Below are 17,644 nucleotides of genomic sequence, written 5' to 3' on the forward strand. Positions count from 1 at the left end.
AAAGAAAAGAAACTGTTATGGGTGGAGAGGTAACATTTATTCCCATTGAAAGATTAGGAATCATTATTTAGGGGAAAAAAGGAGAAATCTATTCATTTGGGAAGCTTCTGTTAAGATCCTAGTATGTCCAAAAACTGTTAGATGCTAAGAAAAATTTTTTTACATAATTGTCATTTTTGTACAAGGATCTCAGAGTTGACTAAAGGAGACAAACATGGAAATAGGGAATTACAAAGTGTGATGAGTTTTATGATAGAGGAGTGTATTAGAAATAGTAGTGACACAAAAGAGGCAGCAATCAGCTCTGAGGATGGTAATTAGGGAATGTTTCCGAAAGAAAAGACGTACCTGAGGACAGTCCTTTTTTTTTTTTTTTTTTTCCCCAATGACAAATGGGAATAACCCACATGTTCTATTTTAAAGCTTTTTTTTTTTAAATTAGTAATGTACCTTGGATGTCTTTTGTGTTAGTGTATATAGATATTCCTTATTCATTTTAGTAGTTGTATAGTAATCCATTTATAGATCTGCATGTGATATTTAACTAATCCCCTATTAATGGATATCTGAGTCATTTCTAATTTCTTACTAATACAGCCAGTGCTGAACTAAATTCACACTTGTATTGGAATCTCTGTAAACAAATTCTTAGACATATACTTCCAAGCATTTAAGTGATATTACCAAATTGCCCTCCAAAAATGCTGGATGGAAATGCTTATTCCCTTACCCGTGCAGACATTGGAGCTGTTCGTCTTTTAAAACTGCCAGAGTAACAAATAAAAAACACTATGTTGTGAATTTGAATTTGAATTTACGTATTAGTGAAGTTGAGTATCTTTTCAGGCTTACTGGCTGATTACTTTTCTTTTGCTGTGAACTAATTAGTGTCAGAGTCTGCGATTTTACCATATACCAGCTAATAAATCAGCCTGTTAGTGTTCCCTGGCGACTGGCAGAAGATGTAAGACTCATGGGTCAAAAACAAAGAACATTATTACTCCGCGCACAACAAGTAACATGAGCATCATGTTTGTACTGGTTCCTCTTGCCCGCAGGTCCCACAAGGGCAATGCAGAAGGGCCCTCGGGGATGGTAGGCGTGCAGTGGGTATGTGGGACAGCCAAGGAACACGGAGCTTGTCAAATCTACTCCTTTAGAGTGAGACTTCTTTTTGTCCTGCAGAGAGACTTTCCCACATGCCTCAGGGTTCTTCTCTGGAAACACAACCTAAGAACTAGCCCCAGTTAACAGCTTTCAGGGCCTTGCATCCTAGTCATACCTAGCAATGACATGCAGGGAAGTTCAGGGCCCATCGCTAATTGCCTTTTCCAACATACTTCCTTTTTAAATTTTTTTCTACATGCTTATTTATCATTTTGTCATTGATTTGTAAGATCTCTCTGCTACCACAACAGTTACTCCTGGAACTATCATAGAATATCACCTATCTTACCCAGTTTGCTTTTTTTTAAAAAAAAATTTGATTTTATCCACTGTGGTTTTGTGAGGTTGATGGGTTTCATGCGATACTTATAAAAAACTGCCCTATTATAAAAGTATTAACCAATTTTTTTCCTCCTCTGCTTTCAGTTTTGGCCTTTAATATTTTTATCCTTTGGGAATCTACTTTCGTGTAGGAATGACGTAGGGACCCACTTTGGTTTTACCAAATGGCTGGACAGTTCTTGTAGCTTCATTTCTTGTCTTTCCCTACTTGTTGGAAATGGTATCTTCCTTACATACTAAAATTTATCAGTACTTATACTATTTTGTGTTCTGTTTCTTCTATTTGTAGGCCATTACTCAAACCTTATCTTTTAACTGCTATAGCCTTATAATAAACTTAACACCTGGTAGGTATTTGTTCCTCATTTTTTTCTCTTTTATTTAAAAACTTTCTTGGCTTTTTTCATATATTCTTGAATGGGTCTTTTAAAATAAAGTAGGTAAACAGGGTAAATACAACTGTCTTTTACAGACATCCTTTTCTAAAAGTCTTATTCATATTATAACTTGGATGATTTAATTTGCATTTCAACAAATATAGAACTGTATCATAGTTTGTATCTGCAACTTCTAAAATCTTTATTTTAATATAGATTCCTTGTAGTTTGGAATACTGGGATGAACTCCAGAAGGTTTTTGTTGCATTTCAAGAATTTAGTCTGTCTGAAAGCAAAGTTTGTGAGCTACAGTTGCCAGATATCAATCTTGTGAGTGACCAAAAGAAACTGGTATCCTCGGATCTTTGGAGAATTGTCCTGAACAGCAGTCAAAATGGTGCTGATGACCAAAGGTAAGTCAGCAAAAAAATGAAATAGTGACATTATGCTGGGAAACAGTCATTAATTCCTTATATCTAGTGACCCCTTGCTTAGTCGTATCTTAGCTGGCTAGCAGCTGCATCTGTACAAACCACAGATGAGAACTAGGACAGAAGACAGAAGCTGACATAGCAAAGTCTGCATACTAAAAATCCTGTGTTACATGCATAATATAGCTCTGTGAGCCCTCCTGATAAGAACCTGTTCCTTCAGTATAAAAACAAAAAGTTCAAAAAACAAACTACCAGAAGAAAAAAAAAAAAAGAGCCATCATGAGCAAAAAAGTGTAAAGAAAAGAACCATTAATTCTTTAACAGACTCTTAATGATGCAGTAAATAATATGTATTAATGATAACCCTGGGACATTAAGAGAAAGGTTAAATAAATCGTATTGTCTCCTTCTAAAAAGGTAAATTTTGGAAATATTTCTTAAGTGGCTTAATTTTTTTCTTAAAGATTTTATTCATTTGAGGAGGGGAGAGAGAGAGAGTGTGTGCACAGCTGGGGTGGGAAGGCGGGGAGAAGAAGCAGACTCCCCAGTGAGTGGGGAGCCTGTTGCCTGACCCCATCCCAGGACCCTGGGATCTTGACCTGAGCCAAAGGCAGATACTTAACTGATTGGGCCACCCAGACACCCATCTTAAGTGGTTTTAAGAAAAAAAAAAACTTTAAAATACCTCTAGACATTTAAAAAAAAAAAACTTGGCTAACCAAAATGACTTCTATCAAAGGCTTTCTAGGTAGCTCTACATTGTATTTGGCCATAAAGAATCTTAGAACTGAAATAAATTTTTTTAAAAAGGGGGGGGCACGCCTGGGTGGTTCAGTAGGTTAAAGCCTCTGCCTTCGGCTCAGGTCATGATCCCAGGGTCCTGGGATCGAGCTCCGCATCGGGCTCTCTGCTCAGCAGGGAGCCTGCTTCCTTCTCTCTCTCTGCCTGCTTCTCTGCCTACTTGTGATCTCTGTCTGTCAAATAAATAAATTAAAAAAAAAAAAAAAAGAATCTTAGAACTGTAGACTTCATCATGTGTTCTGTATCATGTCCCCACAGCTTCCTGTCCCACATCTCCTACAGGATATCTGGTTAGTGGCAAAAGAGGGCCAGACTGTCTGTTTTCTATGTTTGTCTGCTTTATATGTGTACTAACTTAGAGTAGGAAAAAAATTGGCTTTGGTAACCTGTTCTTCAGCCCATCTTCTCATTTACATGTCCCTATTAGTCAAGCCTTTCTGTCCCACAAAAGACAAGAAAAAGATACTAAATCCGAGTCTGTGGGATAGTTTTCTTGGGTCATATGAAAATGCGTGTACCATGGGCTCAGGCCTGTCTTGCCGTCTGTCACTCTCAACGTCCTGTTCCAGTTCTCCTGATGAACTGGCTTTAGCATTATCTTACTCCTCTTATATAATCCATTCTTTTCTCTCCCCCAAACAATAGTCTGGCACTAACAAAGAGAAAAAAACACCCATCCTTCGTAACATCCCACAAATCAGCTGTTTTCTCTTTTCTGTGTTACCTTCATTTTTGCCCATGAGTGTATGCCTTTACAAGGTTATAATCATAGCACATCATTTAGTGTTCTGATTCCTTCTTTATATTATAAAGAGTTGTGAATGCTGTCTCTCTTTGTTTTTGTTAATAATACTATCTGTTCATTGAAGAGTGGGAAATAAAGAGAATGCCATCACCCATGATCACATCACACTGATAACTTCTATTAACATTTTAGCAGTAGCTTCATTGTCTTTTCCAGTTATTATTCTGTGTGATTAATAATAATAGTGTGTCTTTATACTTTATATGTTCTATTTCCAGGTCATGTGGGCTCTTTAAGAATAATTGCTTTCCTTTTATATTACCTATTGATTATAAGTAGTAAAAATATAGTAGAGGTGTGGGATCTTAATTTCACCTGTATGTGGAATTCAGTAATGAAAAGAATACCCTTCCGCAAGAAGTTAGCAAATGCATAGGAAGACTGCCTATTCCAAGCACAGGTTACCTAGTCAGAAACCAAGAAATCTCAGAAAATAGAGTTGTAAGTAACAAAAATGTTTTTAATTTGAGTTTCATTAATAGTATCAAGTTAGAAATCATGTCTTGATTCTAATTATGAAAGAATGCATTTTCAGCACTGGAAGAAGCATTTTCGACAAGGTTAATTCCTCTGAATCTGAAACATTCATAAAAATTACTTTTGTGGTAAGCTTAGCACTACAGAAATGTGGAACCTTTAGGGAATGGAAATTTATGCAGACAATCAAATTCAGGCAATTTTTCACCAAGCTTTTTGACATTGTAATCATAGATCTTTTGTCCTCACCTGGGATTTTTCAAGTTACCTAATATTTCACAATTGATCTTGCTTTGTTTGACATTAACCATTTTTCAGATAGAATTTGATATTAATGAAATTAAATTTAAAGAGCTAGTTTAAAAGTCAACTTCATAAGACCCTGCTAAGACATTTTGCAAAAGGGATAGTAAATAAATTTCATCCAGTTTCTAGAAAGTAAACATCACAGCTTCAATAATATGTTAGCATTGTATGCAGAAAGAAAACTGTTTCAGTTAGCTCCAGTACATTCTGTCGTGAGGAATTTAGAACTAGACAAAAACCTGACCCTTTATGATTAGAGATTATCTTATAAGTAATATTCTCAGTGGTTTGAAAAGGACATGCATCAGACTGTTGTACGTTCCAGGAAGAAAGTTCATAAAAGCAAGTCTTATGAAGCTTAATCTTAAGAAGAAAAAAGAGGAAGAAAAAGCAAAGAGCATCTTGCCCATAATTGGCATAAAGCTGCAACAGTGTAGGGCAACGCCGTACATCACTATATGTAAGTAAATGGAAGCACTATTTAATGGAGAATTGCAAATTAGAGGACCTGGATTTAAGTCCTGGCTCCATCACCAACTAGGTATTTGACTTTGAGAAACAAATTTCTAAGCTGAGGTCCTAAGGAATGATTAGGCGCTTAAGTCCAAAGGGTGGGCAGTTAACCTTTATTAAAAAAGGACTGGAGGGGCGCCTGGATGGCCCAGTGGGTTGGGCCTCGCCTTCGGCTCGGATAATGATCTCAGGGTCCTGGATTTGAGTCCTCTGTCGGGCTCTCTGCTTGGCGGGAGACTGCTTCCCCCTCTCTCTCTGCTTGCCTCTCTGCCTACTTGTGATCTCTGTCTGTCAAATAAATAAATAAAATAAATAAATAAAATAAATAAAATAAATAAAAAATAAAAAGGACTGGAGACAAAAGAGCCAGTCTCTTAAACCTTAGTCTGTTTTTCCCCTAGAGGTAGATTATCTTTAATTCAGTGCCTCTGTATTTGTAATAAGTACATTCCACCATCTTTTTTTTTTTTTTTTTTTTTTTATTAAGATTATTTATTTATTTATTTGCCAGTGATAGAGGGAGAGAAAGCGAGCAAGCACAGGCAGACAGAGAGGCAGGCAGAGGCAGAGGGAGAAGCAGGCTCCCTGCCGAGCAAGGAGCCCGATGTGGGACTCGATCCCAGGACGCTGGGATCATGACCTGAGCCGAAGGCAGCCGCTTAACCAACTGAGCCACCCAGGCGTCCCCATTCCACCATCTTTAAGCAGTGGTTTGCTTGCTCATATGAAGAGGAACGATTGGCAATGATTGTGGTTTTTTTTGAAGGCAGCATTTGAAGTAGAGTAACTTCAAGCTTAGTTTCCACCACAGTATTGACCTTTTAGGAGACTTGTCCTATTTGCAGCACACTGGACGGAGGCAAAAGATACAACCTTTAAGCCCGGATCAAGATAATCCATTTCAGCTATTTATCTTTAATCTAATCATGTATGTATTTGCCCATTGAGTAAGCCTAAATAAACCCCCTTTATCAGTTAGGTGCTGACAAGAAACAGAAGGCACACTAGAACTTGAAGATTGTGGCAAGTTTAATGAAAGGACTATTTACAAAAGTGTGGGCAGGATTAAGGGACAGTACAGTACCCTGGGACTAAGAATCCTGGGGAACCATCCCGCTCTTGGTCCTGAAGGAGCCTGGGGAATACATACCCTCCCTCCATCTCCTCTCGCTTTCTGATCTCCTATCGGCACCTCCTACTGGCTGAACCAGAGAATAAGACAAAGGACAAAGCAGCTTGTTGAGACAGTTGGTTGGCAGAGAAGAGGATGGGGAAGGGTAGAAAGTGTGGATCCAGTGAACAAACAGAAGGTAGCCGGCAACTACACACTCTATTTGGAATATATAGTTTCTTACTCAGTAACTGGTCCTACAAGAGGAAAAGGCAAACAGAATGGTGGGCCCAGCTCTCAGGTTTTGGGCCACTCTGCTAGGTTCCCTGGGTTTAGAATCAATTTGATGTCTTCTGATGTACCAGAACAAACATCTAATTTGTTTTGGTCTCTGCGTCCCCACCCCAACCACCCCCCCGACCCCGCCTGCCTTACTCTCATGCCAAATGACTAACCCTAGGAGTCTGTGACTTTGTAAAGTCCTACAAATTATAGGCAACTATCTGTAACATGATAATAACTGCCAATCTTGATATATAGGTTCAGTTAACTTCATTACCAGTTGATAATGGTCAACTGTGTTCACCTTCACCAAGTCCTTGGTGGTTTATTGTGCGTGTTGCATGATCATTTCTCCCAACATGAGAACGTATGAAAGCAGATGACTTAAAAGGACTGTCTATGCCCACCCCCAACATGCTGGTTAATGGAAGAAGGCATCTTAGAAAAAGAAGGGGCCTAAGGGCCCTCTTTCTTTGCACAATGAAAATGGAAACTCTGGGGAGTTTTTTGGTGTACTTGCATTTTTAGATGTGCCACAACAAAGTATTTCCTCCTACTCCCTAAACATCTTGTAAAAGCAGCCCCTGTCTATTCATATTAGGCAATCTTCGAGATAGTGGTCAACAGCTTTTTTTTTTCCCAAAGAGGAGATGCTTTTCATTTTTCAAAGCCTTGATTCTTGCATAGACAGACAGTGGAGGAATTAGACGAAGAGCACGTGATGATCAAGTCCTGGAGTGTTTCTCTTCTCTCCAACAGTTGAACTTTCTCCTACCAGAAGATGACTGTGGCTTCCAGATACTCTTTCCTTCCATTTGGCTGCTTGGATGTCTACTTTTAATGTACTTAAATTTGTTGAGTACCATTTTAAAAGAACCTTTTGACGTTCATAAACCATTCAGGTGTTAACCAGAATATTCTTTACCCTGAGCTAAACGTGAGTTTTGCCTTTTCTACCTTGGGTAGAAGGGATGCTTGTATTTTTCCCCAAGTGTCTTTTTGAAGCCTTTTACTACTTCCTTTTAGTTGATGATTGAACTCCATGTAACACCAGGAGTTGGTCTTCTGCCAGCTAACCCTTTTCCCTGTACACATTCCCTAAAGTAATCAGTTTTCCTCGGGGCTCACCTAAAATTTTAGGCTGGTGATATAAAAATGACTCACAAGTCTCTGTGTCATGGTATTTAGTCTGTGTGCTATGGAAGATTCTCTCTTTTTAAAGTCACATACAAAGGAGTCCTTTACCTGAGGGCTTATTTAAACCTGTTGCATTTTTTTAAGCCATGGATTACAACCAGTTAGTGGGTCATGAAATCAATTTAGCAGGTTGTAGCCAGAATTTTTTTAATGAAATAAAAAATATTGGTGTGAAAAGGACAATATGTATAATTCTACTTGTGTGAGATACCAAGAGTAGCAAATTTTTAGAGACAGAGTAAAACAGTGTGTTCATCAGGGGATGGGAGAGAGGGGAAGGGGGAGTTCTGGTTTAAGGATATAGAGTTTGAGTGCAGGAAGATGAAAAACCTCTGGAGATGGAGCACTGATTTGTCCACCAGAGCAGATGTCCTAAATGCCACTGAATGTGCACTTGGGCAAAACAGTAAATTTCATGACAATTTTTACAATGTCAGTGGGTATCATATTTTTAGTAGACTTACCTCCCCCCTCCACCGCTTTATATGTGTCCTAGAATACAGTAAAAGTGAATTTTTTAGTTTGGTTTAAAGCATTTTAAAAATGATGATTCTGGCACCTGGGTGGCAGTCATTAAGCGTCTGCCTTCAGCTCATGATCCCAGGGTCCTGGGATCGAGGCCCACATCAGGCTCTCTGCTAGACAGGAAGCCTGCTTCACCCTCTCCCACTCCCCCTGCTTGTGTTCCCTCTCTCTGTCAAATAAATAAAATCTTAAAAAAAAAAAATGATGATTCTAATGATGAGAGAGAACTTGGTGCAAGAGACTCACATCCTTCCATCTTCTTAACCATGCAGCTCTCTCCCAGGACGGATAGAGCAGTGTTTTGGCAGTAGGCAGGAGGAAGTTTGGTGAACCAGTATTGAGAGACCATGCCACAATTACATGAATGTCAGTGTGATGTTACAAGACCTGTCTTGGGAACTAAAGGCATCACCCACAATTAACGTGTTGTGAACTACATGACCAGGATGGTACTCTGCTTACCAGCCAAAAAAAGCAGGATGGCATGTTTTTCTGCTAATGGGTGTTAGATAATATGCTGAACAGTTCATAGGCAGCATCTCCTTTAATACTCAAAGAGTCATTCAATTACTGTACTCATTTTACAGGTGAAAAAACGAGATTTATCCAGGTGCTGATACAATTTGGTGAAGGTTATGATATAAAAGATAGAAGTGCAAGTATCTTCTCTAGGTTCTTTCACCCAGTTATTCTCTGCTTAATCTCTCTGCTGTATTTTACTGTCTTATAAAACCCTTCTTACTACAAAGGGGTCCAGGGAAAAGCTCAAGCCTTCATCCGTTAAGGCAGATTGTTGGGTTCCGGCACCGCCATAAGAGTTTGCCCCAGAATGGCACCAGGGATGAATCTTCAAGGACCATGCCTCGGTCCCAGGAATGCCTATTAATCAGTCAAAACATAGACTTACTAAGATACTCCTTGTTTAACAAAGAGTTGGTACCCTTCTGTAGGTCATCCTTCTATAGGACAGCTGATAAGTAACATTTTGGCTAAAATGAGGATATGACTGTGTAAAATTCCTGCCATATTTTCCACATTTTAGAATATTTACACTATCCTAAGAATTTGAGTTTCCATTAGGATCTTAAAGATAGTTCAACTAACCCCTGAATCTTGAGTTCTGTGTATTCATGTTTGAGAGGTGCTGCCCCAAGGAGTCAACACTTTTTTTTTTTTTTAAAGATTTTATTTATTTATTTGACAGAGAGAGATCACAAGTAGGCAGAGAGGCAGGCAGGCAGAGAGAGAGGAGGAAGCAGGCTCCCCGCCGAGCAGAGAGCCTGATGTGGGACTCGATCCCAGGACCCTGAGATCATGACCTGAGCCGAAGGCAGCGGCTTAACCCACTGAGCCACCCAGGCGCCCAGGAGTCAACACTTTTACTTTCTTCTTTATTTCTACTGGTTACACATCTCATAAATTATATTTTTCCTTTTGACATCTGGATCAGGGTTCATTGTACCCAATTAAGGAAATTATGTCAGCATAGCTGCTCTAAGTATCCCTAACAGGGTCATCTCTCTCCTGTACATGACTGGTTAGCTCTATGATGATGAGAGCTATGATGACATTTACATCACTTTAGTCCTGGTGTAAGAGGTAGACATATATATAAATATATATAAATATATGTGTGTGTGTGTGTGTGTGTGTATAAATATATATATATATATATGCTGCCTTTATAATACATAATAATGATCAAATTGCATATCAAAAAAACTATAATTTTACTGAATTCAAAATACATTTAACGTATATTCAGGTTGTATATACCATATTAATTTTGTGATTAAGAAATTTTAATTTTGATAGGAATGTAATTTTTTGTAGGTCTGAATTTTTCATATATAGTTTAACTCAACAACCATTTTAGTTAGGATTTTAAGATTGAAAGAGTATTGCTAACTACTTGAGTATTTTAGGAGTCTCTGTATAAGCCCTAAAATATCTATTTTTAAAAATTTATGTGTATATTTAATATAGGAAGAACTAAAGAATTTATCAATTTGTTATGAATAAATAATGTAGCACATACTCCTGTTTTAGCAGCCTTTTTCAATATATGTTATACTATCTGCTACTCTCAAGATAGAAAAATAAATCTTGGAAAATCTCAGGAGTGTCAAAAATTGTAGTTGGCAAGAAAAATGCTTCAGTTAAACACCTCAAATTGTGTACTCACTGTTTTAAAACTGAGCTCATAGAACTCTCGCCTGGATTTTTAATAATATTTTGACTAACATTGTACCCTATTTCTAACAACTTATGAAAGTAGTTCAAATGTGTAAAACACATGTACACCTAATACACTTTGCTCTTTCTGAATAAATACAAGTTTTAATTTTACCTAGTCAATGAAATCTGTTATTTGTAACTGCACAGATAAATTTCTGGAAGGCTGTTTAAATTAGTATGCCCATTTATAGAAGCTTTAGAGTATACTTAGGTGCATTCCTTGCTCATAGCATTGAATCAGTAACAAATTGCCCCAGAGGTTTTTATTTTCTTTGTAGGTACTGGAGATTTACTAACATTGCTGTAAATACCACCATATAACTATAAATTTCTTAAAATTAAAGGCTCAGTAAATGTGTTGGAATGCTCCTAGCTTTCATTTTCACCAGGCTTTTCACAACCTCTTTCAAAACTTAGCTGAAGATTCATGCTCTGAGAATCCCACACGATGCACCTCACGCCGTCCTGTATTCCTCTTGGGTTTCAACTCTGGCAGCACCTCCAACCTTTCTGTACCTGGGTGGTGGTTCTGTTTGATGAGGTTTCTAAAGGTCTACATATTTTATATCACCAGTTAGATGGTGATATAAAACCAAGGATTTATTTCCTTAGTTTTTCCTGTCATAGTGCTCCCAAGGATACTGTAAATCACGATGTTTCTTTCTAGGCTCCTCATGGACTTGGATGCCAGGCTCCCATAGCTCTAGAACAAATTTCAGATTTGGAAAGAAGAGGGCAGAGGACGATGAGAGAATGGGGCAGCAGCTATTCAGTGACCCACCGCCACCATAACACCCCTCACGCCATCCCACTCCCCAGGTCCCATGCGTCTGCTAGCACTGAGGCCTGGCAGCTAGCTAGGCAGCATGTCTCCCGTGCACATCAGCAGCTGCCATGTACAAACTTCTTCCCTCCTACAGATGCCTTCATTATTCCTTTTAATGAGATTTTACTTATTTCAAATGGCAGTAGGCAGATGGGCAAGTGAATAGAGGGCCCATGCAGTGTAACTGAGTGTAACTGTCCATGGGACCTTGGTGGTCCTAACTTTTATGGCACCTATTACAGCATTTACTGGGTGTTCAATAAAGAGGAGTGACTAACTCATGGCCCTCTGGATATGGACAATCTGGAGAAGTAAAACAAAGTGAAACATTTATGGTGATGCTGGAAGTATTGAGTTTTTGAACAGCAGAGTCATACTCCAAATTGTGTTGGTCTTGAACTAATAGAAAAACAAGTTGTCTGTAAATTGCATGAGATGTGGATGGAAGAAAATTGGGTTGGAGGTAGGTCAACATGACCTGGGGTTTGAAGAATCCTTTGAAATTTTTCTGCTGCTAACTTATAGACACTAATCAACTTGAACTTAATTTTTAAAAACAACTAGTTTATGTGAGTAAATTTCATAAAATTTCATGATAATATATTAACTATAGGATTATGGGTGCTAGCTTTAAAAACCCTTATAGAGGGGTACCTGGGTGGCTCAGTGGGTTAACACCTCTGCCTTCGGCTCAGGTCATGGTCTCGGGGTTCTGGGATCGAGCCCTGCATCGGGCTCTCTGCTCAGTGGAGAGCCTGCTTCCTCCTCTCTCTCTGCCTGCCTCTCTGATTACTTGTGATCTCTATCAAACAAATAAATAAAATCTTTAAAAAAAAAATAAAAACACTTATAGAAAGACATTTCACTTATATGGTATTGGGAAATCTAGGTCATTGATTTTCTTTTATTACTTATTTCCCATAGCTCTGCAAGTGAATCTGGTTCTCAAAGCACTTGTGACCAACTGGTAACTCCAACAGCCCTGGCTGCCTGTACCAGAGTCGACTCCTGTTTTACCCCATGGTTTGTCCCATCTCTTTGCATTTCCTTCCAGTTTGCTCACCTGGAGTTCCATCTTTGTCATCACCTTGATCAACTAGGCACAGGTACTCTTCTCTTTAGCATCTGAATAACACCCACTTAATATTTACTGTTTTTCTTGAGTGTTCTCTGAGACACAGTTCATTGATTTTTACCCAGATAATTTATTTTCTTTTCATGAAGTGAAAAGACATGGAAGGGTTTTCATCCTGTGTATTACAGTATTAGTGATGTTTCGAAGTGCTGTGATTGCTAATCACTCCACCACCCAAAGCTCTTTCCCCACTGACTACCGCCCATGTGGTGGTGGAAATTTTTGGAAGAGGCATTCATTTCCCCCAACAGTGAGCACTGGCAAAATTATTCTGAAGTTGACTTCATCTAACAGATGTACCCCTTACTTTTGAACCACCATATGGACCTATTATATAAATTACCAGTAGTATTGAACTGACATGATTTTGCATGCTTCCTAATAAGAATTTTCAAGGAAGTTACAAAACTTGCAGGTTTTACTGTTTTTCCAATTGGGATCTTTTTAAAAGAAATACATCTGTTTCTGTTCTGTGTCCTGAGCTACTACATTAATGATGGAGAGATTCCAAAAGTATTCGATATTACCTGATTTCAAAAGCATGAATACATTCTACAAGGGATGGGCAAAGTCTCCAGAAATGTGAAGGACTGTCATTTTAACAAGCTGATGAGGTGGAGTCTTATTAAATTTTGCCACCACCGAAAGTGGTCTTTTATAAATTTGCCAGTCTTACGTGAATAATTACTCCTAAGTCTATACCAAATGTTTCCTAGTAAGTACATTTTGATTTAGGTTTTCAACCCGACATGTAATGGAAAAAGGAAAAAAATCAGATTTAAAAAATCAGATTAAAACTAAACACAGCTGCTGTTAAGCATCTTGCCTTTTCAGCAAAAAATGGAATTTAACCTGCTTTTTCTAACTCTCGAGTGATGTTTTTGTTTTTGAGATTTGGTTGGTAGATACAGAGCATTTCATAAAACTCTCCTTCAATAGTTGCCTCCTCTTCATTGTATCTGTCGTCTTACCGTGATCAAATTTTTGTCTGTGAAACTGAATGTGAACTTTAGATAATATATGTTTGAGGCATACCAATTGAACAAAAACCATTTTGTTGGCAAATATCAAATGGTAATTCAAGAGATCAAATGCCTTCAAGAGAGTGTTTGCATTTTATTAAACTGCAAATCACAAAACCGGTAAGCTTTAAAAAGTGAATAGCTTAAACGTCATGTCTTTCTTTCCATAAAATATTGTCTCATCCCAACTGCTGTTTCTCCTGGTTATTTTTTCAACAGCTCCACCGCGGTACCTACACCCATTTATTTCCGATAAAAATGTGCCATCTGAACTAGAATACATGATTATTTCCTTCAAAGAACCACACCTGTATCTCCGGCAGTGGAACAACAGTCCTGTCTGTCAGGAGATCCGGTTCTCAGCTCAGGCAGACTGTAAACTTCTCGAGTGCAGAAACGTCACAATGCAAAGCGTGGTGAAACCCTTTGGCATCTTCGGGCAGATGGCCGTTTCCCGCGACGCGGGGGAGAAGCTGCTTGACTGCTCCATCGTAGTGGACTCTGTCTTCGTCAGCTTTGGGCAATACGTGGTTCATTCTCTAAACACTGCAGTACAAGCTTGGCAACAGGTACACACATCCTAGAACAGCTTACAGTTTGTCTGTGTGTGATCTTTCACTAGACGCTTTATGTTATCACTTCTAATAGTAAGCAAAGCACCCACCAAAATGTGAGAGAATGAAGAATTTGATGGGCACCATAATATTTGGGGTTTTCTCTGTTTAACAAAGTGATGCGTGTTATTTTTAAAAGCTTTGGAGAATATGGGTTCTCTACACATGCATAGGAGACCATGCCCACATTTTTGTGACTAATGTACCACATCTGTGTGGAAAGGAACATATTCCCAGGAATTTTTTCCAAGTATTATGGCTTTCCTTTGCCAAAGCTTCAACTTAGTTATGTATCAAGTCGTCTAAGCATCCATTGCAGAAATGAAGAACCTGTGTGAGCCTCGCCGATAGTAAACATTTCATCTTTTCAAAGGGAAAAAGCAGCGAGAAAAAAATATGCAAGCCCACTGAGTCTAAGTCTTTCCCCTTACTATCATTCTGCCATTTTTTAATCATTTAAAGACTCTCAATTGATTATTTTCTTCCTTTCTTCTCTTGCCAGAAATTAGCCATATCAAACAAGGGGATGAAGTGTAAGTCTGTGCTGCATGGTGTGTTTAAGATGAGGAACCTGTCCGTGCCACAGGCATGAAAATAATTTCACAGAACGTTTGGATAATACTGTAATTTAAGAACAAATCATTTCCACTTCCATACTGATTTTCGGTATAATATTGTATTTCCATCAAGTTTGTGTTGCTTTTAAAGCTGGGACACTTACCCCCTACCCCCAACTTCCGTATGTGCTACCTACATTTGAGCGGAGCTGGCCCCCCAGGGGAAATGCTCTCCTGTCCTTTGCTGACTTCATGTGGAGACAGGCCGGGGTGGGGGTGTGCTGGGGGGACTTGGAGTTCTCTAACTTAAGAATTTTTATGGGAATAAACTCTTTTCTTTATATGCATGAAGACCTATATAAGACTAAGGAATTAATTACCTAACATGGCACTACAATAGCAAAGGGAAAGAAGATAACACATCTGTTTTTTATTTTAAAATTCTTTTTTAAGGGCATTCCATGGTTTTCTTGTTGCAGAGGACATGCGTAAAATAAGAGCTAGTGTGATCTAAATCTTTGCAGCTGGTTCGAATAGTGATGTGAAAAAAACCTCCATGGCTCCAATTTCTGTTTTTTGTCATATTTTGAACAATGCATTTAATAAAAAACAAACCTAGAAAATATAAAAGAGTCATTGATAGAGCATTTAAACCCAGAATATGTTTGTCTTGGTATGAGGGCCATTCTAAGAGGACTCATGTGTAGCAACTACTGCAAAATGGCCTTCAGAAATACCGGTTTCCTCCCAGGGTAAAAATATTCTCTTAGACACAGCTATACATATAAATAAAATACGGTGCATAAATATTTAAATGTTTTAAACCACATCAGAGTGCGAATGACTGACTGGTTAACACAGTGCCTTGAAGGAATATTCTGGGTTTTTTTTTTAAATGGAATTGTATATTTGATTAAGTAGAGCCATATGTCACGTAGCATATTGCTGACAGGTACATTCTATGAATAGTTGATTCTGATTTATACAGGGATTTGGCAATGTTAACATGAGCCACAAGAGGATATACTTCTGTAATTGTTGCTGTAATTTTCTTGTTTCCTCCCATGTCAAGGGTACTTGCCACCAAGTTTTAATGTGGTAGGCATCTAACCCTACACATTCTAAAGTAAATACAAAAATGCACTACTTTGAAATTACAGGACATTTGACATTGAAATGGGTTTATAGAGGGTTATTAAGTTCATTGTTTCTAAGATGTTCTCAATGTGGTTTATTCCCTTAGTGGGGAAGATTAGTTTCCCAAGCTTGGAGGTTATTGGTGTGTTGTCTCATATGCAGTCTAATTATTGCCGATGAGAAATATGAATTTAATGAGCAAGATAAGTTATTCAAGTTCTCTGCATACTTTTATTGGATTCGTATCTGAGACAAGTCATTTGTATCCAGTGTGGATGGACCAGACAATTGAAGAATGAAACAATTTGACCTTTCACCTTTAGGTCACAAGCTCAAGATTAACAGAAGCCTTCATCATGGCTTCATCAAGCCTTTCTCTGGCTGTGATTTTTTTTTTTTTTTTTCTCTTTGGCACATGATTAATGTTTTGTGAAACCAGATTGAGGACACAAAATGTCACTTGCAACTCGTTTTATGTTTCAATGCCATATCCCCACATTTGGACAAAATGACATGTAAAGGGGATTTTTATTTAAAAATGAAGGTCTTGCTCATGTGTCTTATCTTACACCAGAATGATGTCTGTCTCTGTTTAATTGCAAATGCCTGGACAACACTGCAGCATGAATCTTAAATGTAGATAAGCCATCTTTTAATTACAAATCTGAATGAGCATCCTGAGACTTTGACTATATGATGTCATATAAAATGTGCACAAACTGTTTTATTAAAAATACACCAGAATTTAAGACACTCCAAGAAATGCTTAAACTTACTACAGTTATAATGAACTCCACAGATGAAGGAACAGTAGAGAAACAGTTCTCTGAGGACTTTGAGTATTCTTTAAAAAAATGTAAACAACCCCCTTGTGTTCTTTCATTTACATTTTTCTAAAACACTCATCATTTATTAAAGGTCAGTTTTTGGAGATGAGGGAAAGTAATATGCGCTTTTTTTTTCCTTCTCAAACCCCATCTGGTAACTTAACCTCTGTGTTACCAGAAGATTGATCCCAACTCATTAAGAAAACTGAATTTCAGTCTCAGTACATCTAACTGGAAGTTTGGAATCATATCCCTTTCTTCATGTTTGCACTCTTGGGCCTAAAGGAGAGAAAAAAGTTTATGAGAGCAGTTTGTGTTGATTATAGAAGGACAAATGGAAAAATGTCTTTAAAATAATTATACACTGGACTCCAGTTTGATTAAAGGTTTATAAACCTTTAAATAGGTAAGACATATAAGACAGAATTAGATAGGATAGACCAGAATAGAAACAGGTAGGATACTCTGAAGAGATTCAAATTGCTAGAAGAAAATCCACCAAAATATTAACAGGAGTTATTTGTGTGCAAAATTAGAGACTTAAAAAAATCCCTACTTCCTATATTTTCTAATTTTTCTACTGTGAACATGCATTCACTTATAATTTTAAAAATTAAATTTACTCATGTATTTGCTTCATAAGTGTTTACTGAGTACCTACATGTCAGGCATTATGCTGAGTACTGGACATAAACTGGTAAAAAAAACACAGACTTAGTTCCTGCCCTCTTGCACCTATAGACTCTAGTGATGAACTGATAGACTCTCAGTTCACAAGAGTGAACTGAGAATCAAACAAATGGTTTCTTAGTCTCAGGAGGGAAAGTGAAACAGTAGGAGTGTGAAGTGAGCCTAAACTGGAGGGACATGACCTGGTCTGGAGGTGCTTCCAGAAGGCTACCCAGAGAAAATGACTTGAAAACAGGAACCTGAATGCTAAGTAGAAACAAG

General features: G+C 38.0%; 1 protein-coding gene across 7 annotated transcripts in view; it reads left to right on the forward strand.

Moving 5' to 3' along the window:
* Positions 1-17,644, forward strand: part of VPS13B (vacuolar protein sorting 13 homolog B) — a 769,746-nt gene that overhangs the window by 662,937 nt on the left and 89,165 nt on the right. For all 7 annotated transcript variants that reach the window (XM_032316089.1, XM_032316090.1, XM_032316084.1 and 4 more), the window contains 3 exons: positions 2,103-2,299; positions 12,326-12,507; positions 13,778-14,127. In XM_032316089.1, the coding sequence (XP_032171980.1) occupies positions 2,103-2,299; positions 12,326-12,507; positions 13,778-14,127 (729 nt within the window). The remainder of the gene's footprint in view (positions 1-2,102; positions 2,300-12,325; positions 12,508-13,777; positions 14,128-17,644) is intronic.

The sequence above is a fragment of the Mustela erminea genome, chromosome 16 (assembly GCF_009829155.1).
Source record: "Mustela erminea isolate mMusErm1 chromosome 16, mMusErm1.Pri, whole genome shotgun sequence".
Classification (NCBI taxonomy): domain Eukaryota; kingdom Metazoa; phylum Chordata; class Mammalia; order Carnivora; family Mustelidae; genus Mustela; species Mustela erminea.